Raw genomic sequence first — 27,913 nt, 5'->3', positions numbered from 1 at the left:
CGAAGGATCAAACACCCAGCAGTGTTAACCACAGGGCTTTGCTCCTGAAGATGCAATGCTTCTGGTAACTAGAGCAATACAAGATATTGTTTGGACAAAATTAAACGTGATTGTCCTCTCAAATAGGTCTCCTGCACAGCAGTTATTCTTGGGAATTGGAGAGACAACGAGGAACAAAGTCACAACTCATCATGTCTTAACGGTCATTGGTGTTTGCAATGGCTTGTGTGAGGGCAATAACACGTCAGAAAGATCCCATACACACGCATTCCTCTGTTCCATGTTAAAAGGACAATTAAAAACAAAATCAAGGAAGCAAAATTACTTAATAAATACTTTCATTTTATTCAACATTAAGTATATCACATAACCAATATTTTTTTACAATTTCTATCATTCAAATTAAAGTCACAAAATATACATAACAGTGTAATACAATATTAATCTCTGGTCCGATTATTCATTTCAAAATGTGTGGTGTGTGCACATTCATTATTTCATTATGCAAGACAGCACAACTGATATTCAAACCCTGTGCTCCATTTTTCTGTATCAAAAGTACTTCATCTTGCTGTTCAAGGACTGTTTAACTACCTGGTTTGGCACTGGTTAGACAATCTTGCTGTTACAGGGACCTTAAACTACCTGGTTTAGAACCGGTTCCATGTGAATCACTGACATAACCTAGCTAATTTTAGGCCTTTAAACTATCAGAAATACTAAACAATATAAGTACTCAACTACGTAACACATCCAATATATCACACTTATGTACCTCATAATTTCACAGCCAGGGTTACCAGCTTTTACATTTTTCAATGAAATCTTCACAATTGACTCCAATTTTCAAACAAAAACAAATAACATTACAAAATCTGTGTTTTAAGCTGAGTACACACTGTGGACAATGGAGTGCTTGTTATAGTGTTACATGTCCAGCTGGGCTATAGGAAGAGCAGATTAACACTCCAGTCACATCTTCTCTACTAAAACTAACACGAACATGCCACACAAAATCACTTCACATATTCTCAACACTACTACTACTGTTCATTTACAATTACAAACATCATTTATGAGAGACCTACAGTGGAACCTCCCTTACAGACACCTCTCCATTAAGGACACCTTCTCTATTAAGGACACTAGTTTTGGCCCCAAACTGTTTGTTTTTTCCATTCAAATTGACCTCTCTAATCAGGACACCTCTCTATTAAGCACAGCACTTGTCAGTCCCGAGGGTGCCCTTAATAGAGAGGTTCTTCCGTATTTCATCCTAACCTAATTCCAACATACAACTGCTTTATACATCAATACGAAGCAATAATGCATTGGTAAGGTGACTCACTTTTGGGGGAAACAAGGCATTGGACATAGATACAATTCAAATATACACTTTATACATTATGCTTTATATGAGAACTGACCAGATGATGGGGCAATGATTAAAGGCCAGAAATATTCAAATCCTAGTGCACTTTTCAAGTGGAGTAGGCCTTTAAACAAATTAATTTCTAAATGCTCTTTCTTGCTAAATCAACTCATTGATGGAATATTCCAACAGAGGCTAAAACCTTCTTTGGAGTGCAATTCACATGTATATAATTTTGATAATAAATAAGTAAAACCGTTGGTGTATTCCTTGGAGAGTACAGAGACAAACTACATGTATTATCATTATTTCACCTCCAGAGATGATCAAACTAGTCAAGCTGACATGGAATGAAAAGCTGCCTCAAATGTATCTCCTATGACCTATCTGAAACCAATATACTGGTGCTTGATAATCACAACCATTAACAGCAAAAGAACTAATCAGATCAAAGACAGCAATTATTCAATGAAGATTTCCTGGCTTTGAAAAGTGTGGAATCCTTTAAGTCATCATATAATCATAACAGCAGTGGTCATACACTGCTGACTATAGTAAATAGAGTCCAATACCAGCTTTAAAATATGGCAGAATTAAAAAAAACAATGCTAGGAATGCAATTAAAGGAAGATACATGAACACATTTCTAATCTAAGAGACCAATGATGTGAAATTCTATTTTTAGCAAGATACAGCTGTGTAAAACATGTTACTAATTCCTAGAGCAACAAAAAGCAAATACATATAAATGTTGTTTGGAGATTCTTCAGAAAGTTTTGACCACAGCCATCTTTATATAAACAGTCCTTTGAAGACTATCTGTCAAGTTTTGATGTACGCCTCCTTTGAGTTCAATTACATGTATATAAGGCCTGTTTTGTATGTTTCACATCCCGCAAACAAGCAATTTGCTACCTGCGATTTAAATTGAATGCGACAATAATTGTTCGTGGTGGTCATTGCAACAACGTGCAATCAATATCAAACCCAGCGATGACCTGCTTTACCAGCAGACAAGGGATCTTTTAGTTGCATATAGCAGCAATTCAAATCACTTGTTTGCGTAGCGCTTTAAGGTAACACACCAGGCACTTAACATCAGTGTAAAATTTAATCTCGCTGGTTTTTATAAATATAGAACAGCATCAACTTGCCTGCTGTGGCTACTGTGGTTTTTTTAAGTATATCATGTACCCAGTATTAAGTGCAGTTCTTGGGTAAATGATTGAATGACATTTTATTTCTAGGATTATATAGAATTCATAGGCATCACCAAGATTTCCAGAGAAGGGGGTCGTTTCAAAAAAATACATGGGCTTTTAGGGTCAATTTTACAAATTATCTTTGCAAGGGAACTTTCCTTGTCAAATTCAATGGTTTTTCCCAAAAAAGGGTGTCTTTCGCTGGCAATGATATTAAGTAGAATTGTCAATTGACTGGCTTCGATCAAAAAGATCTTAATCATGATGTCCTGTATTATCTCGTATCAAATGGCCTCTGCATCTTGATTATGTTATTACTTTCTTTCTAGTTGTTCCTTGGTAGCTGTTGCAGAAATATCCTGAAAAGGAGATAACTTGGTTAGTTGGTGGTTCGTTGAAGCAAGAGGAGTAATGGCACTGGCTGATGCACTGGCCCTCCTTAGTTACATTATAAGTCTTGTCGTTGCGCTTTTCAGTGAATGCACCATAAGACAGTACATACACCAATTGGTCTTTATAAACAGAAGTAGCCCATCGTTGAATCATCATCCCTAATTGGCATCCAACAGTTACAGTAGTGGCACATTATACACACTCACAGGACGAATGCATCAGAGATAGACCAAATGGGAAGACACCAAAACCAACTTACCACCATTTCTCGTCCCTTGGTCTCAATAGGTAAGAAGAGTGCGGCAACAGCAGCTAACAGAGTCAGAGTTCCATATATACTGATTGAGAGATAAACCGACCGGCGCAACATGACTTGTGCTACGAAAGGAGTAACGATAGCTCCTATCCTGGCCATGCCGCTACAAGAGCCAAGACCGATTGCCCTAGTGCTCGTTGGATACACCTGCAATCAGGCAGAGGTGGGTCAAATTATATTGACATGTGGTTTTACAAAGAATACAAACTATGAATATTTTGAATTAAATGTTTGTAACCGATGGAATATTAGTAAGTAGTTTGGCTTTGAAAGTACATGTAAGCCAAAAGGGCCCAAGTTAAAATCCCCTAGGAATTGAATTTTAAATTTAGGGCCTGTATCTTACTTTAAATACCAGTTTGTAAATGTCAAGGGCATCAGTAAAATAGTAGCTTTGATCTGTTCATGCTGTTCAGCAAGAAGATACAAATATGAGTTCTTACCTCTGGTGTGTACACATAGGCTGCTTGGAATGCCCCGGATATAAATGCTCTAGCAACAAACAGGAAAAAAGTGAGGAGTGCCCTGAAACATAAATGGGGAAGTATCTCATTAAAAATTTTAATCATGACCTTTTTCAATACTATCATATAATATCAATACAAAATAATGCCATGACTTTCATAAAATCTCAGAAAAATAGAACAACCCAGTCTGATATAGTCTTATATAGCGCATATTCCCCTACTAAGCTGCTCTAAGCGCTTCCCAAGTGTCCTTTGAAGACTGTCTTTAAATTTAGACACAAAGCCGTTCTTGTCCATGTCTTTCCTATTTCCCGGGATTGAGTTCCACAGCTCTGGGAATAACATACCTTGATGTGCACATATTAACTAGAAGGGTAAAGAAAGAGAAGACAACAAACTCCATAGCCATGGTCTTCTTTCGTCCTAATCTCTCAATCACAGCTGCTGTGATAAACAGTCCTGAAATAAGATAGGAAATAGAGCTTCATCTGTCCATAAATTAAAACCCCAGTCATCACTTAAATTGAAAATCTCCTGCCTCCAATGAATTTTCTACTGTGCAGCTCCTGACTGAAACAAATTGCCCACAGGCAGAATTCTAACCGCAACCAGCAAATATAAGTACACACTTAGAACACAATGTTAAGCAACAATCAAATTATTTCAGAATTTCAACTCACCTGGAAACTCCGCAATAGAAGTCCATAGTAAATCAGTATAATCTTTCGTTGTAAGCATCTTACACTCAGCCGGACATATCGGCTCCCCTGTCTCACCAGCTCCCGTCCCACCTGCAAGATGACAAATACCTAACGATAAGAACTGAATACATTTCAGCTGATTATCTGGGGTATCACTCCTAAAGAAGGCGTATGCATATTGATGTCCAAGGAAATATTTAGAAGCCCCCTACGGCAGACAGACACGGCAGGGAGCAGCTTCAATCAAACCCCTTTCAGCGGGGAGAGAAGAATAATCTGCCTAGCGGGCCAGTGGTAATTTCCAAGTCAGGCAATTTTTGTTTCATAATCGGGGCATACAATGCTTCTCTTGGGTGCCAATGTCAAGTTTCAGTAAATCTCGATGCAGTAAAAGGTTGGTTTGGCAATTTCATGAGCTTTTGCAGGCTCCGCTGAATGGGGCTGAAGGCCTCCCACAGCTCCCTGGTAACCATACTGATATTCCTCATTTCCAGACACACTCTCACACAAAAATCATATAACGGAGGACTGGGAGTTTGTAACCATGTTTTGAATTGTGTCTTTACTTACCATGGCAACTATCTCCAACTTCAAACAATTCTGTTGTCATTAGGACTATACCATAATAGGAAAACGCACAGGCTAGCCTGGAAAAGGAATTATTTTTCAATGTGAATTCACTTTAATTACAAATGACATTTTTTCTCTCTCCAAGTCAAACCAAGAGTTCAAAAATGAATAGCAGAATACCCAGTTGTCTACGTCCACAGTCCTTGATAGAGAAGGTATCCTGGAAACAGAGGAGTCCCCTGTTAAGGAGGTTCCAGGGTATACTCACCAAATGAACCACAGCAAAAAAGTTGTTCTTCTAAACTCTGGAGTAAAAAGGTCTTTGATCTGTCCTCGTTTTACCTGCTGTATAACGAAATGAAAAGAAATCAATATCACCAAATTTTGAATGTTCTAATTACAACACTGTCAATGTTAGCGTGTTGGGACATTGGTACAAGATACATTACTTGCCCAAGAACTACCATTACTCACCAAAATATGCTTAAAATGCTTACGTTTGGTCCAGTTTTGAAAATGCAAACTTCTTCTGAGAGCTCAGACAGAGATCTTTCCATTTCTGCTGTGAAATGAAACCCATTTCAGGGGGAGAAATAATGGAAGTCCACAAAAAAATATCATAAGGCACATCTCTGTTACACAGGAGAAAAGGAATAAAATACTTACAGTCTGTTTGATATTAGTGGTTGAGTGTACTAATCTACCAGTTGGCATGGGTTTATTGTTTTCCTTAGCTATTCTTTGCAACGTAGCATAAGCTTTCTCTGTGTTTCCTCGTGTCATGTCATAGCGGGCGCTCTCTGGTAACCACTGAAGAAGAAATGGTGCTAATATTGGCCTGGCAATATCAAGCAGTGGGAGGGGGCCCTGACCACATTTGCTTGTGACCTTGTGAAAGTCACTTTAACTGCCACTTTTCTTTAAATGAGGCATTAGAGATACCTTAGAGTCCTGTACCTGAGTCCGCAGCAAGAACAAAGTAGGTTGTGGTGGCCATCTCCTTGCTAAGATTGAGTTACTTTAAGGGTGCCTACATCTCAGAGAACAAAGAATACTTACAACGCAGAAAATAGCAAATATGAGTAGGGGTAGAGAAGATAGTCCTAAAAGCCACCTCCATCCTAGAGTAGGCATCACCACTAGAGCCAGGATCGTCTCAAAACATGCACCAATAGCCCAAAACAGCTGAAAACACCAGACAAATAATGATAAAACCTAGTCCTTTTTGGGGAGATAAGGTAAGCTACAACCAGGGCTATCAGAGGTCACCCGATATCAAGTAAAAATGTCCTTTAAATTTATCTATGTAAAGTTCAACTGTATTGGTCACTCGACATGGAAAGCTGCAATGACAGAGGTATCCTGCTATTATTCAAGCCCCATAAGGTATTTTGCTCTGTCCCATATTCACTGATACTAGTGATAGCAGTGTCCAGCACCTCAAACAATTAGCCAACACCACCATAAAAGAGTGGTCAAACCTACCTCTATCAGAACTACACACTTAGCCCGAACTGATGATGGCAAGAATTCAGCATACAGGGTAACCCTGAAAATAAACGGAAGAAAAACGACCATAAGAACCTTGCTCCTTGTTTTCTAGGAATTTTAAAACTTATCAAATAGTTTTTCAGCAGTTTTTATGTTGCCTACGAAATCGTTGAGGGTTATCTATGAACCCTATATAAATTGGCCACCTTGCTAATCAGAGGAGAGCACATCTTGGGAGTTGACATAGTAAACATAAGACTGGAGGAAAGGAGCAAGAAGAATCCACCGAGTAGTTTGAACAGATGATAAGATAGAAGCAAAACAAACAGAAACCCATTTGTCTATCCCATTTGCACATATCCAACAGTTAATTTACATAGTAACATACTGATGGAAAGACAAACAAGTTCATGTATGTTAGACCCAAATGTGGGAATCTGTGAATGCCTTTTGTCACTTTAAGATGTATATCTTTAGCGTCATCTACAAAGAAACTTTTCTAGAGCATTTTCTTATGAAAACACTAATTCGAAAACTTCCGAGTGTGACACTGTTACTTACGATTGAGGTGCACCACCTATGCCAAAGCCAACTAGACCACGAAGAATCAGCAACCAGATGAATATTGGTGAGAGGGCGCTCAAGATTCCGTAGTAGAACGTAAACAGTGAACACAGAAGAAGAGCCTGCAATTCAAGGTAACAATCATCACACAAACAGAAGACAGTCGTTCCACAGTTTAAAAGTTGACGTCTGGTAGGTTATCAGTATTACTCAAAACAATCGGCTTGGTTTCATAAATTAAGGAAACTTACAGTTCGTCTGCCAAACTTGTCGCAAATGCTTCCCCATATGCTGGAACTCAACATCATTCCACAAAAGACAACCTGAAATTCAAAATCATACAAATACATACAAGTACAATTACATACATTCATTTCACAATGTGCAAGGATTGCCACACAGTACCATATACATATTAGAGCTGTTGCTTTAAAAATCTCCCAGTCCTCAGAGAATATCGGATGTGATGATATCAATGCATAGACTGCCTTTTTAAGATATGGAACCATTTACAGGATTAGGCTCAGTCAACTGAGCCATACTCCTGTCATAGAAGAGCATCAATAAAGTATTCCCGATGTGAAAGCGTTAAGGTACAGGATGCTACATTTACAGAAATGGTTTCCTTTACCACAGTCATTTTTAAAAACATCAGCCCACATGGCTCAGAAATTGCTCCAGTGATGCAAAGACCTGTTGTAATCCTGTAGAAACAGAAAACCCTGCCACAGATCCTAAAGGATGGTAACCTGAGATTGTGACATATTTGAGATCTTCTTTGCATGGGCCATAGTTGTGTAGTGTTTTTCAATGAAAGCTACAGGGAAACCAGTTGAAGGAACTGTTCATACTTCTTTTGTTTTTCTAATTTTTCTGCTATTTTCACTAGACTTCTTTACAAAAGTAGGACTGACAACGTGCTTCTTTCGGGAGTACCGGGCTCAATGGCGTAGGCCTACTTGATAACAATATAGAGGTTTAGATTCTTTCCTCCCCAAATGGTGATCGCAAGTGAGGATTCAATTCAACCTCTACTTCTCGACTGGAGCCATCAAATTAACTGTCAACCTCAAGGGTGTCCTTTAATGGACGTTTCACCGTTCCCCGTACACACAATAATTCACTTACGGTCGTTGTCAATGCTTGTTTCCATCCCTCCAGCCTCCAGGCGCAGTGGAGCGCTGGGGACAAGATACTGAGGATCATCATCTCCATGGCATCCGCCATCTGAAACAGAGTAACTGATCTAGATATTGGTGAATATACAATGGACAAGACACCACTGTTCAGTTGGTCTCCTCCAGCTATAAGGAGGCAGTAGAGGTTGAAGTGGAGATATTGAGATAAGGCTAATTTAAGGGGAAAAAGCCAGAGTTGAATTCATTGATAGACCAAGGAGCATATGCATCATTCAATTGCCTCAAGCATTCATAAACACTGGGAAAATGACCTGTGATTGTGAAGTTACAGTCTCAGGATGTTCTCTTATCACGCCTCAGGCGGTATCCAAGCAATTGATTTTGATGCATCATTAAGTCATATCCGAGTTTCTGAATGGAACCCTCTTGCAGGCCCTATCGTCGTCCACATGTTCATCAGGCCGACTCTAGCTTACTGATCTGCGCTGGACTTATTTACAGGGAATGAGAAGGTTCATTTTCACCCCCTGGGAAAATGCAAAAAGTAGGCAGAAACGTTGGTCGTGCGAAATCCACTTTAACAAGAATAAGAGAAAAGGGGTATTGTTTCACTGCAGACCAAACACATAACTGAATACCTCTCTTTCTGATGAAAAATTGATTCAAATCTATAGAATGGAAGGCAATGGAGAAAAACAATCTTTCGCAAAAATATACAAGCAATAGGAGTCCTCCATTTTTTATTCATGAGCCTGGTCCAACAAAATCAATAACAAAGCCAGGCATCATATCAAACTTGCAGCCAGTAGTATGATGGTGGCATTCATAAGTCATTCTAACATGTCTGACAAACTGCATACAGGACAACAGATATATCAAAACAATACACTGCCATTTTACTGCCATAAAGAGACTTAATAATGCAATCATGGAGCCATGTGTGCCAAGATGACTTTTCTTCCTGTGAGTCTTCAATTAGGCATTACAGTATAATAGCTTGCTTTTGTCTCCTTTGTGTTGTTTTGATAAAAGAGAATTGACACGGAAATGTTTTCTCCTAAGCAATAAGAACTAAAATTTTGATCAAATCTTATCATCAGAGGACCAAAAGATAATACAGACAAGCCTTAGGAGCTATTTTCTTTTCCGTCGCATACGCCTGAGATGCCCATTGCAGGATTAATGAGGTGTAAAATAACTTTATTCATTTATTGCTAGGAAACCTCTCGTTTGACTGAACAATACTCAACAAAGAATATCAAGAGTACAATAATGTAACATTAACCGAGAGGAGTATTTTCATCTCCTTGGAGACACCACTGATGATTCTGTTTCTTTCAACTTTGACCTTTCTCAGGATATCTCTATGGACCACTCAGATTATTGTCTTGAAAGAAAAATAAATGCAGAGGGCTTCAATGGCGAAGCTTTTCAATGCTAGGATCACTCACTCGAAGTCAAAGGATCAACAATGTATTGTAAGAAGCAGGTTGCGTACCAAAAGTCACCCGGGCTGTCTACAGTAGTGGGACATTTCAAACAGCCCTCTCATTTTTGTTGGGAATGTTCATAGAATCATGCAATTGACCCTGCTCATGCTGCCCACAATGCAAAAAGCATCATAAAAAGTGCAATTACAGAGGAACCTCTCTTTAGGTGACACCTCTGTAAGCAGGACACAGTCCTCTCTATTAAGGTCACTGATTTTGGTCCCAAATTTGTCATTTTCATCCAATTTGGCCTCTTTAATCAGGACACCTATCTGTAAAGGACAGGAAATCTCAGCCCCAAACATCCAAAGGCATCTTTAATAGAGGGGTTCTACCCTTAACAGTGAATAGTGATTAAGTATTCAGCAGTAGAATGGAATCTATTACTGCCTGCATTCTATTCAGTCATTCTCCAGAGTCAGTAATGCCATTTATATATAGTGAGTTAGGGCATTTAGGGTAATGTAATAGAATAGAATTATATTCCAATCATATCTGGATGACAGATGCCCTCTGTGCAGGTTTATGAGCCTGAAAATCAAGCAGGCAGGCCAGGGAGTTCTTGATCAATAATAATGAAAATACTGTACGAGACAAAAGAGACAATGTCCACTTCATACTTGCAATCTCAGGCCCGGCATTATGAGAAGGGTATTCAAAAACCAGGCCATGGTTGGACCATAGTCTTTGGGATGGCAATACATTAACAGGATATGCTTTGGAGTCTGTTCAAAATAGGACACTTAAGCTTGCCAAGTCTTTGGGATGCTGTCCTAACAAAGACAAGCTTGCATCTCGTCTTCAGGATGCTGTCAAAACCAAGATGAGCTTGGGTAGTCTTTGGAAGGCTGCCCAAACAAAGATGAGCTTGGGCAGTGTTTGGGATGCTGTCAAAACCAAGATGAGCTTGGTTAGTCTTTGGATGGCTGCCCAAACAAAGATGAGCTTGGGTAGTCTGCCCAAACAAAAGACAAGCTTGCATAGTCTTTGGGATGCCGTCCAAACAAAGATGAGCTTGGATGGGAGCAGTTATGGCTGTTATGTGCGTATTTTTCATGGCAACAATCCAACAACAACCACCAATTTTTCTTAGTTGAACATGAACACAGGTAGACCTTTAAAACAGGATCAAGCAAATTTCTTTTAGTTTAAGAGGTGACAACATTACACTTACCCATGACAGCCCAGTCAGAAAAGAAAGTTTGACTTGAAATATTCCAAATCCAATCCTGTCGACAGCTTGGTCAACTGTAAATACCTCTGAAAGGATAGAAGATAGAACGATGTATCAGTGTTTAAAATTGTGGCACATACTGGGTACATTTCTATTATTTCTATTTTATTCTTGCCGATTTATCATCATTGTTTGCAAGTCCTGCAGATTATATCTTTTTAAATAAGCTTCAGGACCAACAAACAATGGCAGTATAAATATAAATTGGCATGCAGCGAGTCTTTAATGACTTTGAGAAATCAGCCTATTCACTACCGATAGACTAATTAATTGATAGTTGACTGACAGCTATCCAACACTTAATAACTCACCTTCTGAAAAACCTTTCCCGTCACCAATCTGGGGATGTTGTAAATCAGGATTGATTTCCACACCACCACTGGCACTGGCTCCAGACTCTGTCGTTGGTGAAACATCTGCACCCTTCAAATCTTCGTAGCTATCCCCTTGCCCACGTCGAAACTTCACCAGTCGATTCAACATTTTGACGTTACAAACTCTCCGAAACGGTTTGACCAAAAGAAACGATCCAACAGCTGTTAGCTTACAAGCATGGGAACTGATCAATACACTATCATGCTATGCTAGCCGGAGAAGACAACACTTTCTTCATCAGTCAGATTTGAAGTGGGACACAGCCACAGGTTTACAAAACCACTGCACAAACAGCCTGGCAATTCTTTCAGTCTCTCACAACTACTTTTATCAGATCTTCATTACTTTCTTTATCCGCTGGACACAGATCTATCAAAAAATATTGAAAATCGGGAGAGATATCAAGGCATAATTTGAGATTCTCTAACCATTTGGCTTGACATTTTATTGATAATTGATGTCATGACGTATTGCACTATACACTCTTGTTTCCAGGCGCAACCTATCAGTAGTGTAAGTCACGCACATTTTACATTCACAAAAATTTTAATGTACCTGAGACCAAGACTGAATGGGAGCACCCTCTGTCGGTGACCGGCATCTCTAAACCGACCTTCACCTTTAGCCAGTTGCGAAAGCTCGACTGCTTCTTTATTTTACCCACTCAAAATCGTCCTAAACAATCGAACTTTAGGCCGCCAGTAATCAAGAAGGTCATTTATACCTACACAATGTTGTCTACCTTCCGTTCTAACCGAGGACTTTCTCGAATGGTAAATATTCCACCTTCTAATCAACACAAATGTGTCACATACTCACAAGTGGTGGCAATGCACTAGGCTACTATGCACACAGCAATACATCAAGCAAATCAAGTCATTGTGGTCAAACATACACATATATTTCATCCCATTTACAGTATATGACCTCATTATATATAGTGCAGACTTACATATCCTGTCTATTGTACTGGGCGAGGGCAAGTTGCCAGATAGAAAGAAGAAACTAAGAAAAGAGAAAGAAACTTTCACTTAGTCACTGAGTCATGTGTGGGGAACGAGAGTCTGGTGAATCGCTGAATGATTTTTTTTCAAGCTTATCTTTTCTTGCATTTCCAGCTGTCCCAGTTGTCGCAGCGATTCAAGAGCACTCTGGTCATAGCTGAGCACAACAATGAGTCCTTGACGCCTATCACATTGAATGCTGTCTCAGCAGCTACTGAGCTTGGCGGTGATGTGTCATGTCTTGTTATAGGCTCACAATGCTCCAAGGTAAAGTATTCAAAAGTGGAAGATTGAAGTAATGGTCTGATAGACCATTGGTTTGGAGTAGAATTAGGTAGAATGGTCTTCACTTGGCGTAACTGGTGGTATTTACATTTATTTGCACTCTGCTAGTGCAACCAGTACTCAATGCATCTATCTATCATAGCAGTTAGTAAGCATGAAATTGTGACAATCAAACTCGATGTAGCTTAGCAGATCATTCATTTCTTGTCAAGGTCTGTACCAAAGACACAGCTACGTACTACTGATATTTTACCAGATTCAAATTTTCTATGATTGGTTTTATCACTGTTTCAGGTCGTGGAAGAGATCAGCAAAGTCAAGGGTATTAGCAAAGTCCTTCTTGCAGATAATGATGCATTTAAAGGATTCCTACCAGGTAACTCCCTGTATTCTGAGCTGCCCAAAATAACCAAGTAAAACTGCGTTGCAGAGGTTCAACCAACTGGTTTCAGTTTCTGATGTTGAAAGAGAACAAAAATTCATGTGAAACAGTTTAACAGTGCTATCCCCCAATATTTTCTAGTTTACTTTGTTTGACTTGGAATCTGTTGTTAGAAAACATGTTGTTGTCAGCTCAGAGCACATTATGTAAGTTAATATTTGGCAAGTTTTACACAAATGAGATATTGAACCATGTTGTTATTGCATTTTCTGTTATTTCAGAGGCCTTCACCCCCATTGTCCTAGCCACCCAAGAACAGTTCAAATTTTCACATATAGTTGCTGGAGCAACAGCATTTGGAAAGGTAATAGTTATCATTTGGCAGTTGGTACAGACAAGTTTATTAACTAGCAGAGAAAACTTTACCATCGGTTGAAGGTACTTTCAGATTTAATTGCCGTCCTTTTAGATGCCTTCAGTAGGTCAGCAGAAGTTTTGACATTTGGTTTGAGCATATTTTCTTTAACAATAGATAAATAGTACTGAATTGAAACATAATTACTATTGTTTATCTTTGAGGTTCTTAAAAGTGTTATGAATAGAGTTATGTTTGTTTGTTTTACATAGTCTCAAAACAAATTTTCAGAATCTTATGCCGAGAATAGCCGCCAAACTTGATGTGTCACCCATATCAGATATCACAGGAATCGAGTCACCAGATACATTTGTTAGGACAATTTATGCGGGTAAGTTGAATGCTACATTATTGTGCTGTTGTAATAAGTATAATTCGGGTAAAGCTCCTTTGAGGCTATCTGGTTGGTAGATGAAATTTTTATCAGTGTAAATGACAATAAAGATGGGGTAGTGAACTGAAAAGTTGCCTGGGGTAGTGAACTGAAAACTTTGACTATAAGTATGACTGAGTTCGAGTGTAAGTATTTTCATTCTTTTATGGTCTTGCTTGGGTGAAAGATTCAGGTTTGAAGATTCATCTACCTCTGATTACTAACTGCAAATTGATGCAAATGTTATCATAAATTTCATTTTCATCCTTCCAGGTAACGCACTTCAAACGGTCAAGTCAAAGGAGAGTGTGCATCTGGTGACAGTAAGAGGGACATCATTCCCACCAGCAGAAATGCAAGAAGTCGCTGCTGCCTCCGAGGCTGTCAGTGCAGATGTCAAGAATGACTTGTCATCATTTCTTGGACAGGAATTGAGCAAAAGCGATCGACCAGAGTTGACGAGTGCAAAAACTGTGATTTCAGGAGGTAGGCATTATATCCTTGGTCATTCTTTTTAAAGGTTCTGTCTTGAAAGTAAATAAGAGTGTTATTTAGTGACATTACAAGGTTGAGCCACGAATGCTGCATCTCACTGGAAGGACATTTCAGACAGGAACTGATGCAACAGATTGGCAAGTAGGATCACCAGCCAGAAGCCCATACCCCTGTGATGGATATTTGAAATATACTGTTGATGCTTGAAGGGTGTCTTGTTTATCTTTCAAGAAAAGATGCAGGGGAGGCAGTCCAGGGTGAGATGAAGCATGTTAGTCTTCATGGTTTAATGTAATTTTGACTTGCTCGCTTAAAGCACGTGCTCAAAGTCTTTGCAATCTTTTTCAAGGCCGTGGAATGAAAAATGGTGAAAATTTCAAGCTTCTCTATGCCCTCGCCGACAAGCTGAATGCTGCCGTGGGTGCTTCTCGTGCAGCTGTGGATGCTGGATTTGTTCCCAATGACATGCAGGTTGGACAGACAGGCAAGATTGTAGCGCCAGTAAGTAAAGTGGTGATGCATTAGTAAACATGCCACTTTTCAAAATGCCAAGATTTTCGGCAGAATCTTGTTTCTCTCTCTCTACAAGATGCTTTACCTTGCAACCCATTAAGTTATTGTACAGTTTGCAAACCGTGGCTTTAAACTTAGTCACATTAGTGTGATTTTCTTACAAAATTATGAACTCACCAAAAATAGTTTCATCTGCTTTTTAAAGAATCATTTCAAAAATTCTTCATTTCAGGAGCTTTATGTAGCTGTTGGTATTTCTGGTGCCATCCAGCATCTTGCTGGGATGAAGGATAGTAAGACGATTGTGGCCATCAACAAGGATCCTGAAGCTCCCATTTTCCAAGTTGCGGACTTTGGCTTGGTGGCTGATCTTTTCAAAGTAAGTAAATTGTCCGGGAAGTCTTAAAATTGTATAGCATCATAATCATAATTCTGTTGCAAAAGAGGTGTAAATATTTCAAAGACTCCTAATGGTGTTTCTTGTAATTGCAGGCTGTACCAGAAATGACAGAGCAGCTCAAGTAAAAAACACCATCTTGAAGACTTCAGCCAGAGAAGGAATAAACTCCTAAAGACTATGACTTGATTCAGATAAAACCAGGTTGGTCTCCAGTACGAAGCCTGTTTGAGTATGTAATACAAGTGGGACCTCTTCCAAGCTTGGATAATTATCTCAATTGAAGGAAAAATGTAGTGTATGTGGCTTTTCTTGCACAGAAGGGTACCAAAATAGACAGTGACCATGATTGTGACAATTTGATTTCGATGTAAAATCCGTGGCCTCGGGTGAGTGACTGTTGGTTGTATTTTGACTGTGAAATGTATATAATAACAAAATGAGAATGAAAAAAATACTGTACAAATTTGATATTTTTGTTACTTTGGTCTTTCTCAGTGCTTTTGGGATAGGGACAATTAAACATAGGAAAAGATCTGAGACTTGGGCTGTCAGAGTGGATAAGACGGATGTTGCGCACAGTGGATAGGACAGATGCGTGAAAGTGACATCAGCACCTGTGATAATGCTGTGATAAGCTCTCTCTTGCTGCTTAGACAAAGGCATCGAGTCAAAATTCAGCAGGAAGTAAACCTCCATGGATTACATTTTATTTGATAATACTGTACACGTTGTTTATGAAGTCATACATGTATATATAAAATTTTAGCACAAACACTTGGAAAAATAAAAAAATCATGTTGATTTATGTCCAAAAAATACTGAATTATGGTATAACAGACTTAAAATTATTACAAAACATTAAACCTTTTTTAGCAAACTCGAAAATTACACATTTTGTAATGTGCTTGGCGCTTTGGCTAGCCAGAGGACTGGTACAAATAATAACCTAAACCGATAAACGTTTTGTTTACTGAATTGTGCAGGCCTTGCTCATTTGGATCTTTTCCTGACTAGGATTTATTGTGTTACTTGTGAGGGATACCTGTCTTGTCCTATTCAGAATCAATGCTCCAGTGGCAACGGTTTTAAAACTTGGTGCCTTTCTGTCCATCAGTTGTTTTTCCAATCTCATTTTGGTAGCAAGTCTTCTCTGATCGTAGATTGACGTGCTTGCATGTTTGACATCATTAGAAAGCATATTGGATGGTCGTCTGCCCTGCTTGTTTCTGCTGGGAAGGTAGCTGATGAATTCCCTGACTGGATCTGCAAGCTCAAGGATCAGGGAAAGAACCATGACCCTGCCATCTTCGCAACCGACAATAATCATCCTGTCATCATGGCCGATCTCGAGGCATGTGCCTGGGCAGTGGATGAAACATGACCCCACCTTAACACCATCGCTCGTCCTCAGAACCATCAGATGTTTCTTGTCTGGTGAGAAATATGCCAAATATTTCCCACGCATGAGCAGACGATACTGTCCAAACTCCACGTCCAAGTCTAATGCGGTCAATTGATTGTTTGGTTTGGAGGTTTTCAAATCGAATACACGCAGCTGATCGTCAATGCCATGTGAGGCATCACGTGAGATCAGTGATCTGGTGATATTGGAGTCACTTCTCATCAAGTTCTTACAATCTTGGAGAACCGTCATTTTATTCAAGTCAACAATGAGAATGCCCTTGGCCATTGGCCTGTCCCTGTTTATTTCCAGCTCTGTTGTGAAGCTGAAATGATCCACTTTTTTACTGTAGGCAATCACTGCAGCGTTCAGGAGTACCTTGCTGGGCCATACGTCCAGGAAATGATCCATAGGTGAAGCATCTTTGTTGATATCCTTCATGCTGTATGACTTGATAGGGTGAGAATTCTTCACGACTGTGTGGGTGTTAAGCTGGATTCCTTTAGACCTTCTCTGCGAGAGGTAGATGATAGTACCCCCATCATTGTCGAAGAACGGTTTACTCATCAACATCCCTGTTGGATAGTCGATTGATTCTTGCTCTTTTGTCTGAGTGTCATAGAGAACACAGTTAAAAGACATATCGCCATCTGGATCGGCATCGAAGAACCGACACTGGAAAAATGCTGCTAGGTTGCCTGCGTTACTGACAGTGCTGTAGCGTACTCCAGGCACTGTACACAGCTTCTTCCCACTTGAGACTTCCCAGAGTTTATCTTCTGTCAGTTGACTCCAAGGCTTATGACCAGGGTCTGTTTCATCATCTGGCCCCCTTGTGATCATGAACTGGCCATTTGCGCCCATCTCTGTGCTCTTGATCTTCTCGTTTTGCTTCTCGCTGTGTTGGAATGTGTATAAGACATCACCATTGGTTGACCCCAGGTCCACGACTGCTGCGTCAGCATGTTTGTCCCCATGGCATACAAGCTTACCATTCTTAGACACACTCAGAGAAACAACTCCACCATTGGTAACCTGTTTTCGATGCTGCATGTCAATGCAGAGATTATGGAAGTTCCAAACTTGAAGAGAGTTGTTCTCAAGAAGCGTGATTGCTTTGTTCATGGCATTGGTCAAAAACAATCTCTTGATTGGTGTTGTGGCAACTTGGAGCAGACGCATTGGTGTACCAGTCTTGGTATCCCAGACTGCCAGGTTTGTAGCCCGTGCAGCTACAACTAGAGAATCGTTTGGAGTGAAACCAGCCCCTACAAAGTTTGAAAGTTCATCCAGCAATGCGCCTTGTGGCATCTTCTGCAGGCGATGGACAACTGTCTCTGTTTTTGTGTCAAACACAAACAGGTAGCGGGCGCATCGAGCCAGGATGTATTTCTCTGTGTGTGACAGGACGAATTCTTTCATGCCGAGATCTCTAACGAGTTGAGATGTGTTGGCTTTCCTGTTGACAATATCCAAGGTAACAGACTGAAGGATATTTGATCCGGTCAGAACAAACAGTTTCGTATTCTTCTTGGTGAACTGAATCTGTTTTGGAATGTCGTCTCCCGTCATCACACATTTCCTCTCCATCATTGGAATTTCATGCACGGCCAAGACATGTCCAGCATTGCAGATCAAATATTTACCATCTTGTGACAAGGCTACAATCTGTGATTGATAGGTCATCTTGTGGAGGAGCGTGTTTAAGTCAAAATCTATGACATAGGGACAGGCAATTTTCTCTAATGTAAATGCTAGGTATCTGTTTGTGATGGATACGTGTAGTGGTTTACCATTGCCATACTCTATTTCTGACAAGAGTGCCCCAGTTGCTGTGAGGTAGATTTCAACTTTCTTGTAGTTGCGGAACATGATGAGTTTGGTTCCATCCGGTGTAGGAAACATCTCACCTGGACCAGAGAAAATGATGTCGGGCTTTGGCTCTCCCTGGGTGACGTCCCAGACTCTGACGTTGCTGCTGTAGTAAGCTTTGGCAGCAAGAAGAAGAGAGTCAGAAGTATGGATCAGATTAACATCAACCAGACTCTTGATACCTTCTTCAACTTGACAAGTGTACTGTAGTGGTCCACCTGGAGCTGTGTAGAGTTGGAAGTTGGGTACCAAAGGACAGTGCTTCATGGCAGTCAGATCACATTGGTCAATCAAATTCTGTATTTGCTGAAACTTCGTATAATGAGGTAGAAGACGACCAGACAACTCAAATCCTATGATCTCTGGGTTGATTAGGAGGGCAAATTCTGACATCTTCAGGGCAGATGCAACTATGTTCACCTCTCTTTCATCCAGGTAGCGATAATCTGTGAGTAACTCTGCAAGGGAACACACTTTGAGTTTTGCATAGATCCAGTCATGGTTGAAGTAGACCTCACTTTTGAGAAGTGCGTGGTTGTAGCTTTTGGCCAGATGGTATGGTAGCTGGCTGAGCTTCCTGAGATTGTAAATCTTCTTCAACCCATTGTTGGTTATGAAAATGACCGGCTGTTCTGGCACGTACCGACAAGCAGAACAGTTTCTGTTCTGCAGGTGGAATTTCTCTGCCATTTTGAGTGGATATTGGAATGGTTTCTTTGCAATCCCTCCCCACCTTCCAAGGTAGTAATCTGCTAAATGCCTATGGAAATGCAACAATTTGTCTAGGCTGTTCATGTACCTTGTGTTTATCTTCTCCTTCATGGCAGCGTGACGCCACGTCATCACCAGTATGTTGTCCGCTTCATGAACAAACAGGTAGGGCTTGATGTCTTGTTTCAATCTCGCCCACAGAATTGGAGGGAATCTCCTCATGGGTGGCTGCCATGAATAATCCAAGCGTTCTAACAGTGAGTTCAGAGCAACATCATCTATGCTAAGCAAGTCTAACAGCTCTGCCTCGCTCAACCCGTTTTTGCTGACTGCAAGATATGAGAGGCAGTGTTTGACCAAAACGTCTCCATGACTAGCCTCCCACTTCGCTAACAACCTATCTAGGCAGTCTGATACTGACGAACCTAATGCATCTTCTGAAACAACAGTCCAAGAATTCCATAGTCTGATTTCTTCAAAAATCAGTCTGATGAACAATGGGCTTTGGCATTTCTTTACTGCTGCTGTTATGCTCAACCATTGGTTGTAAACAAAAGCCCGGTTATTGTTCTTCATATGATACTTCACCATATTCTCACAGTCATTTGAATCAAGTTTGTCAAGTTCGAAGAACATCTCCGGGTCGTCAATGATGCTCTTTAGTTTATCCAGAACACCACTCTTTCCTGGTTTCGTTGTGATGATGATTCGGACGTTCTCCGCTATCCTGGAAGGTACCCAGGTCAATTTGTGTTCATCCTCAACATCCACAAGCTCTTCAAGGGAGTCAAGAAACAACACCAACATCCCATGAAATTCCCCTTTCTGGATTACATCCATGAAATACTTCTTTATTCCTTTCATGTCTGTTGGTATCCTATGCCGGAACATGTTGCCTGTGTATGCCACCTGGTGGCAAATACTCCTCATCGCCTCGTAGACATTCATACTCTTCGTTGTCGTCCCAAGGAATCTCAGCGCAACACTGATAGCAATTGGCAAGTCCATCTCCTTGAGTATCCTCTGAACTTGACTGGCTGCATGAGCCACCAAGGTACTCTTACCCTCCCCACTCTCACCATGGAGGACTAGAATCTTTCTCGTGTCACTGAACAAGTATTTCTTTATCTTCTCGATCGCTGACTGGCGACCAGAGAAATTGTCACTGTACATACGTGCTATTTTCCAATGTCGAAGCGCCTCACGAAAAACGTCGTCTCCAAAAGATTTTGCTTCATTTTTGTAAGAGTTCACAGTAGCGAGATCTAGCACATACTTTTCAAATAATGTGCACATTTGGTTTATATATGTCCTATGAGCAACAGGGTCAACCCCCTCCTTCCCACTCCAATCAATGCACGACTTATTGACATTGGAACTTCCATCCATGAGGTTATTCATTTCGGTCTTCATTTCTTGTAAATAAACCTGTAATTTGTCATCTGCTTGTTTTGTGTCTTGAATGAAATCAATGTATTTCCATGCATTCTTTTCATTCAACCGATCAGGAAGATCTGATATCATGCGAAAGAAACAGGCACAGTTCTTTGTCCTGTAGTCTCGTTCTGTTGATGGTATACCACCGCTAATCTCAGCCCCAAGTTCTGTAATGAAAATACATGGCCATTTTAGTTCTTGAGTATCTGTGAGCAGAAGATCCTGACACAAGCGATTTTTTTGGAATCTGGTCCATAGACATCACCAGGGAGAGTGCAGGTCTGGATGCAAAGGACCCCTTTAGAGAAAAAATCAGAAAGGCCCTTAATCTGATTCTGTTTTGTGCATCTCATGCTATGGTTGCGTCTTCGAACCAAGACTGCTGACTGCTAGCTGTTGACTGCTAACCAAGAGTGTGCGCCACTAGATGACATCGGATTCTTGGTTACCTTGTGAGTTGTGATCTTACCTGATTGCTGGAGTTTAATGATGAGTTTGTGGTCAATTTCCTTCTTCTTCATGCATATTTTGGTGCCACACTCAAGCAACTCGGTGAGTTCTTTGTAGACTGTCTGCCAGTTTTCTGGTTTGTCTGCATCTGGAGTGGAATGCAAATAACTTATCAATCAAGAGTAAGTTTACAGCTGAATAATACTGCTGGCAGAAGGAAACTGTCAGGCTGGCAAAAATGATATTTCCTTAGTTCCTCTGCAGATGGTGCTACTGATACAAGTATGCACAATAGTTGCTAGCTTTGTTTACAAAGCTCTGTGTTCCCCAATACAATAACTCTGTGGCATAGTTCAGGCCTGGAAAAAACTCCTACTACTCTTATAAGTTCAAAATTCTCAGTGTAGGGAGCAACTGACCTATTCATTATGCCTGTATCCTTTTCAAAAAGTGGGCATGATGGAATGTCTTTTATCAAAGGGGCATTGAATAAGATCACGGGATGGATGAGTTTGCAGTTTTAGCTTATGATATATCAATGTTACAATCAGTTTTTGCTATCATTTCCTCAATATACCTTGGTTGGAAGAAAGTGACTGGAGGACATAGACGTTTGGTATGCTGTTCTGATCACGTATATACCACTTCTCAAGAATAGTGGTGTCCTTTCCATCTTCTTTGAGTGCCTCTATAATACTGTCAAAAACCATACGCTCAACAGTGAATGGTAACGTGCGGCGTCCATTCTTCTGTCCAATGAGTGCCTGTTCAAAGGAGAGAAATGGTTTCACGCAGGTGGTCACCCAAGTAGGAGAAAGAATTGGAAATCATCAAGTCATGTTCAAAGTTTTAAATTATTTGATGTGACATTTATCCTGTGCCGTGAAAGGCTTGTTAACCAATTAGCAGGAGATAAATATGGGTCTGCTGTGCCGTATTCAACTAATGAGGGTAATGCTTATATATCAAAAAGTTTCTGCTGCTTAAGAAGTAAACTATCTGTGTCGAACTCCCTTGCCATTTAGCTGTCGGCTTACCACAAAACTAGGTCCCAGTGAGTCCTCCCTGCAATCCTTCAGATGATGTAGAGCAAAGTCCTCAAACTCATGGTTGCCATCATCATCAAGGGCTGGAATACCCCACCTCAGATCGACAACCTATGAAAGGTAAAAGGATGAAGAGACCACTTTACAAGAACATTCACTTTGCATAGCTTTATCTTATAATCTTACTTTTCACATCACCTTATCCAAAGTTCCACTCAACTTTAATGCCCTCCAGGCAGCTTGAAAACAACTTAAGAAGTTCATGACTTAACAATATTTTTCCAAGAGAAGAAGGCTTTGAGGCTATTGTTTTAGTTTATCACTCTTTCCCATTTTCTCCAGATGAGACAGGGGCCTTCATTTGCATTTGCCAGAGCAATCACATCAATGCTGAGATATTTGTGAGCAACACTTACCGAAAACTCCAGTCCGTACTGTTCCCTGAGTATCTGACGAATTCTTGGGTAGGCTTGTTCCATCAGTGCATTCCTTTCATTCACTGAATCTGAATTGAAAATGCAGTGGACTGATAAGGCCCTGTGATAAGGATTGGTAAATGTCTTTTTCTTTTTTTTGACTCTTCCTTTAACAATGTAGGCCTTTGCTACTTGTACTCTTTCTTATGGAATTGCAAGTATGAGGATAAAAAATTATTTAAGGAACACCAAAGAAGTGAGAACACACATGAAATGGAGGAAAAGAATATCCCCTACTCAAAGGACCACTTACTTACCTGTGAACATAGAACATAAGTAGACTCGCACCACATTTGACTTGAAGTTAGGCAAATCTTCAAAAGAAATATTGCCAAAGAGAATCTTGTCGACTACTTCCAATTCTTCTTCCCTGCATGCTCCATATCGAAATGTTGCTTCTTGGCTAAGACGGTCCAGATCGGTGAGCATGGTGTTGTCCATGGCAGTGACCACACTGGGCTGTTTCCCATGGGCTGCTCTGAAGGCACCATTCTGGCGCTGTGACTTATTAACCCCCTCAGCCCCTGGAAAGACACAAATGGATGTCCGAGGTGAGTAACAGGTCCATCTCAATAACAGGCAAATTAAAAGCTCTAACCTTGCGGGGATGAGGCAGGAGCTAGGTCAAATTGAAGGTCTGGTGACAAGAGATTAGGTTTCTTGGCTGTGTTTTGTTCTGACAGCAATGATGATATTCTTCATACAAGCATGAATAAGTTTAGATGTACGGTGAGATAGGAGACCACTATTGTCGACTTCTTGTAAGTAATTCTGACCTGGCTCCTGCCTATAGTCTCCCTTTAAGATAAAATGGGTGGTGAGACACAAGAATGGTATCATGATGGCAAGGGCCCAAATCTGGGGATGATGATGATGATGATGAAAAATTAGGGACATGCACGTTACCAAAGCATGATCATGAAACTTAAAGGACACACACATTACCAAAGCATTATGTTAAGATAGGTTGACACTTAAAGGTCACATGCATTACCAAAGCATGATGCTGAGAAAGGGATCGACCTGTGATGATAAAGATTAGGCGGCTTAAAGGAGACCTATCACAAAACGCTAATCGAAATGGGGGCTTTTAACCGGGCCGTTCAAAGTTCCATTGATAAATTCTAGTAGTTTCGAGTTCTCCTCAGGAAGCTGGGCATCTGGGCAACATTTTAGGCCATCCTGCCTATAGTTTACCTTTAAAAAGACATGTCCGGATGTCCTAACGTGTCCTTATCATGGAGAACGCTTTTGAAAAGAAGTAGGTCTATCGTGCCATTTCATCAAGGCCAAATGACAATTGCCGGGGACAAAAGTTGAATGTTTGCCAGTGTTTATGCTCTTACAATGTATTTTGTAGGATGTGTTTATGAAGTTAAGGGTGCCAGCCAAATATCAATGATGGTAACGTCTCTTATCAAAAGGATATTCATAGTTTATACTATGGGAAGCTATTGAGATTAGGTGGCGTTTTATTTCATTTCTGTTGGCGTGGTTGACTGAAAGAGCTGGGGGAAATCTATGACACGATGGAGAAGACCATCTGATCATCACTAGAGTTCAGTTGAATTTCGGTTTGCCCGCTGGTTTTGTGGATAGGCGAACAGTACCTTATGCGTAGCGGCGATCCGCGGGACCAGCACTGTCTTTCAATTGGAACGATGTCGTCATGCCGCTGTGTCAGTCTCTCTGCGAAATCAAATGTCTTATACGGCATCTAAATTAGCTTTTAAATGCAAAAGAGCCTTGCATACAAATAAAAGACTGTATAGGTTTTCCAAAATACAAAAAAACTAAGTAAATTTAATTGAAGACGCTCGCCCGCCCATTTGGATTGGTATGAATCTGCAAACACTTTTGATAGCTTTTTAATTTGCGCTTCGTGGACTCGGATGCAAAGCCGTTTTCGACCAGCCTAAAATGTTTAAGTCCAATTTATTAGTATTGTCTCAAATTCACACAGAATCACAGAATGTAAAATTGGTTTAAAAATATTGACGTTGTGTTGAGCTAATAGAATTAAATGCTGGCTAAAGAAAATACCAAACAAATAGTTGGGGTTATTTTGGTTTTCGGCAAAACAGGTACGCGTTAAGGATTTTAATTTACGTCCAAGACTAAAGAGTTTTGATCCGGAAAAATGTAAATCGTTCAATCTTTTACCTCTTAATGTGGAAAGATTTTCTTTTTTTCATTTGACAAACAATATGTGGTGTAGGCTACTTTTAAGCCGGTGCGTTTCATACATATACTTCGCGAATTTTCATTGAAGCCATGATTAGCTCGAGGGTAAACAAAAATTTACAGAGGCCTTTTACCTGGCACATATAATTGAGAAGCACAAAAGCTCAGTGGGAAAAGGCTCAGGATCAATCCGATCCGCTGTATTACACCAAAACTAGATATAATATCAAGCCTTATACATGAACATTCATTGAAAGTTCGTGGATTTTGTATACAAATAACCCCATGTTCCCTATAGACCTATTAGCACGACTGTGCGGGGTTTTGTCGAAAACGCAACTTTTCCATTGGTCCGTTCTGAAATATCTTGGGTTTTGATAGCCATGTAAAATATCAGGCAAAATATCAGTGGTCTTTTTCCGCCATGAAAGAGTCCCACTTCGTCTGTGTTTGTAGGCTGTAAGATGGGGGAATATTCTTCTGGAAGTGTATATGTGTTGTGACAAAAACAAGACGCAAAAGAATCAATATTTCATTGGTGAGCGCTGCACGAAAAGAAAGTCGTCGATAAAAGATTAATAAATTATCTACATATAAATTCCACCCAAATTGGCGTCAGGCGGACAAAGTCACAACCTGAAGGATGTGACTATGTTGACAAATGTCCAATGTTCAGACATTCTACACTGCATGATTCTCCTGTATAGTTCTGTTAATACAAATATCAGATATCAGTACCCATTCAATATGTGAACTTCCGATAGTCCTGTGAGTGTGAACGCTGCAGCCTATTTGTGACGCTTTGCTGCCGCTTCGTCACCCTGGGAACGCATGCGGGGAGGGGATCCCCTTTCAAGGTCCTGCATAAGTGTATACTTCTCATTTCATCTGTAAGCGGTGGGTCAGTATCTTTTAGCTGTTTAGGGGAGGAATCCTGTAGGGAACCTCTATAAACTGATAGGGAGCGCTCTTCATGTTAACTCACATTCATGTTTACTTTCTAAACACAAGCAGACGACATTCAAAACACAAGCAGACGATATCAATATATAACTTACCAATACCAGGGTAGTTTCTAACTCTCCTGCTAAAAGCCATATCTCCCTCGCCCTGCTCACAGATTTGTTTTAACAGACACTTTCATGTTCATATAAACATAATGCCATCGACGCTTTCACCATATCATTCGAAGCCAGTGTCGTCTGCCGGAGAACAATCAATACAACGAAGTCTTTTAAGGTTGCTATGTACAATGGTAACCATGTACGCCATTAGGGAGCGCACTGGTGCAATGAGCCTTAAAACGTTTTTTAAGTAATTCAGCCATGAGCTTTTAATACCGATTATCAACTTTCGTTTTGTGTGAAGATTATTTGAATACAGCAGTATGGAAACGAGGTGTAAAATATGGATAGCCCGCGTTATTACAAAATTAAAGGAAGTGTCATCCAGAAAAAACAGATTTAGATTAGACGACCGTCGAAGTTACCGAGTCACGCAACTCTGTTTTCAAATGAGGACAGATGCTATAATTCAGATGGCATCTGTCCTCATCACCGAAACATGGGCAATTCTACGCATTGTGGATGGATGTCACAGACGGGTCAGAGCAGACATTGACAACGTCCGGTGTTGAGAGACTTGTCATCGTCTCCAATATCTTTGTGTGGAATTGTCAATGCCGAAACCAAATCAATAACATAATATACAAATATGAAAGACGCCGTCTCATCATCCCGATGCCGGAGAAGATTGGAGGACTCCTATACGAACAATTCACACTCCGCGGCCGTAAATTAGATCGGCGGCGTCCCTTTTGACGATTGGGCTGTCGCGGAGTTTTTTTTCTGAGATTCAGGCAGGTACCCAGCCATTAAGGTGTGGGTCATCGTGGCACGTGGTTTTCAATTACACTGCCTCTCGATACGAGGTTTATATATACTTATATGAGTATCTCAGGATGGGTGTGGGTGTGATACACACATGGGACTCGGAATTCAGGTATACGAGATGACTCGGAACCTAGGATTTCGAGAGTTCCAGCCAAAATGTTTCTTGGGGTAAGATGACATTGCATTTGTAACTATCGTGATAATCCTTGCACTTGATAAGGCAATTAGTGTTAGAGATGCGCATTTTAAGCGCGTGTCTACTTACCAAAGTAAAAAGGCGGGTGTTTGTGTAAAGACGGACGTCTGTGGGGTTGGTCTCCAAAGACTGGCATGGTTATACTCCACTCCTCGAGGTATTCTGCTAAAATATGATTTCAGTGGTGTCGTGACTCCCAGGGCGGTGGTGGATACCTTATAGATATCATGTAATTCTTGATGCGGTGAAGAAGAATTAAGGTAGCAACACTTCGGCCAATTTATCTGTCTTCTGAGACGGCCTGCGCATACTCCAAGAGGTGGGCTCTTTGAGGCTACAAGTATTTTGGAGTTCTCATTTTGAGCTACATGTATATGCCGCTTAAGTTTGTTTATTCCGCTATGTTGTCCGTGTTGACACTCCCAAATGAATACTGACTAGCAATTACAAGAAAACGAACGCATATCTTTGTCCTCTCTATACGTCATGCTTGTCTGCTTGAATAATCCATTTTTCCGTCATTCCGTGAAATCTTGTAGTCAGAATTGATTAAAAATATGTTTTGTTTGAAAAACCTGCGCAAAACATTATAAACTTCATCTGCCGGGCGACGTTGATCTTCGATTAGTCAATTCTTTAGTCTACGGCATGTATATATAATAAGGCAAAAGATTAAAATTAATCCAAAAACATTATTTTTATCTTGTATTACGTAAATGGATTTTTGTTTTTCCAACGACAGCAAGATCGGGACCAAGATCTCTTAAAGAGTACCGATCGAGTCAAAATACCAGATTAATATTGGGGCCATGTCAAATTTATTCGGTTGCAGACGGTCCCGAAAGCTCAAGTTCAACAAAAAAAGTTAACATATTCTGACATGTGATTCTACCCTTCAGGGCATCCAAGGTAACCCCCTACTGAAAATCGTGCCGGCTTTCACTTGATTTTGATACGGTCCCCAAAAATTACCACTGACGTTTATCAAGATTATGAAGACATTCATAAATCTCTCTTTTAGACAGTAGGATTCTTATCTAATACTAGAGAAAGTATTATTTTGCGT

At 40.3% G+C, this 27,913-nt stretch overlaps 3 protein-coding genes across 4 annotated transcripts; 1 reads left to right on the top strand and 2 right to left on the bottom strand.

Annotated features, from left to right (window-relative positions):
- Nucleotides 1-331: 331 nt before the first annotated feature.
- LOC135482458 (synaptic vesicle 2-related protein-like) lies at nucleotides 332-11,761 on the bottom strand. Of its 2 annotated transcripts, XM_064762468.1 has the most exons (15): nucleotides 11,251-11,761; nucleotides 10,880-10,965; nucleotides 8,205-8,303; nucleotides 7,328-7,399; nucleotides 7,074-7,198; nucleotides 6,507-6,570; nucleotides 6,081-6,206; nucleotides 5,688-5,831; nucleotides 5,290-5,366; nucleotides 5,022-5,098; nucleotides 4,431-4,541; nucleotides 4,098-4,209; nucleotides 3,727-3,808; nucleotides 3,227-3,430; nucleotides 332-2,933 (listed from the first exon to the last, which is right to left on the bottom strand). In XM_064762468.1, exons 1-15 carry the CDS (start codon nucleotides 11,420-11,422, stop codon nucleotides 2,889-2,891), a joined length of 1,596 nt encoding a protein of 531 aa, XP_064618538.1. In that variant the 5' UTR covers nucleotides 11,423-11,761; the 3' UTR covers nucleotides 332-2,888. The 2 variants fall into 2 exon arrangements, with proteins under 2 accessions (XP_064618538.1, XP_064618539.1); XM_064762469.1 differs by lacking the exon at nucleotides 6,081-6,206.
- Nucleotides 11,762-11,933: 172 nt separating this feature from the next.
- On the top strand, nucleotides 11,934-15,649 carry LOC135482460 (electron transfer flavoprotein subunit alpha, mitochondrial-like). Its single transcript, XM_064762471.1, has 9 exons — nucleotides 11,934-12,087; nucleotides 12,433-12,585; nucleotides 12,898-12,979; nucleotides 13,267-13,349; nucleotides 13,632-13,731; nucleotides 14,047-14,259; nucleotides 14,618-14,769; nucleotides 15,014-15,160; nucleotides 15,274-15,649. Exons 1-9 carry the CDS (start codon nucleotides 12,046-12,048, stop codon nucleotides 15,304-15,306), a joined length of 1,005 nt encoding a protein of 334 aa, XP_064618541.1. The 5' UTR covers nucleotides 11,934-12,045; the 3' UTR covers nucleotides 15,307-15,649.
- Nucleotides 15,650-15,984: 335 nt separating this feature from the next.
- LOC135482457 (NACHT and WD repeat domain-containing protein 2-like) lies at nucleotides 15,985-25,931 on the bottom strand. Its single transcript, XM_064762466.1, has 7 exons — nucleotides 25,818-25,931; nucleotides 22,833-23,099; nucleotides 22,516-22,604; nucleotides 22,091-22,210; nucleotides 21,631-21,817; nucleotides 21,073-21,201; nucleotides 15,985-20,770 (listed from the first exon to the last, which is right to left on the bottom strand). The coding sequence occupies exons 1-7, from the start codon at nucleotides 25,855-25,857 to the stop codon at nucleotides 16,149-16,151; spliced, it is 5,454 nt and encodes a 1,817-aa protein (XP_064618536.1). The 5' UTR covers nucleotides 25,858-25,931; the 3' UTR covers nucleotides 15,985-16,148.
- Nucleotides 25,932-27,913: the final 1,982 nt, after the last annotated feature.

This window comes from Lineus longissimus, chromosome 2 (assembly GCF_910592395.1).
Source record: "Lineus longissimus chromosome 2, tnLinLong1.2, whole genome shotgun sequence".
NCBI lineage: Eukaryota > Metazoa > Nemertea > Pilidiophora > Heteronemertea > Lineidae > Lineus > Lineus longissimus.
The sequence above is the reverse complement of the archived record's forward strand: the minus strand, read 5'-3'. Positions and strand labels throughout refer to the sequence as shown.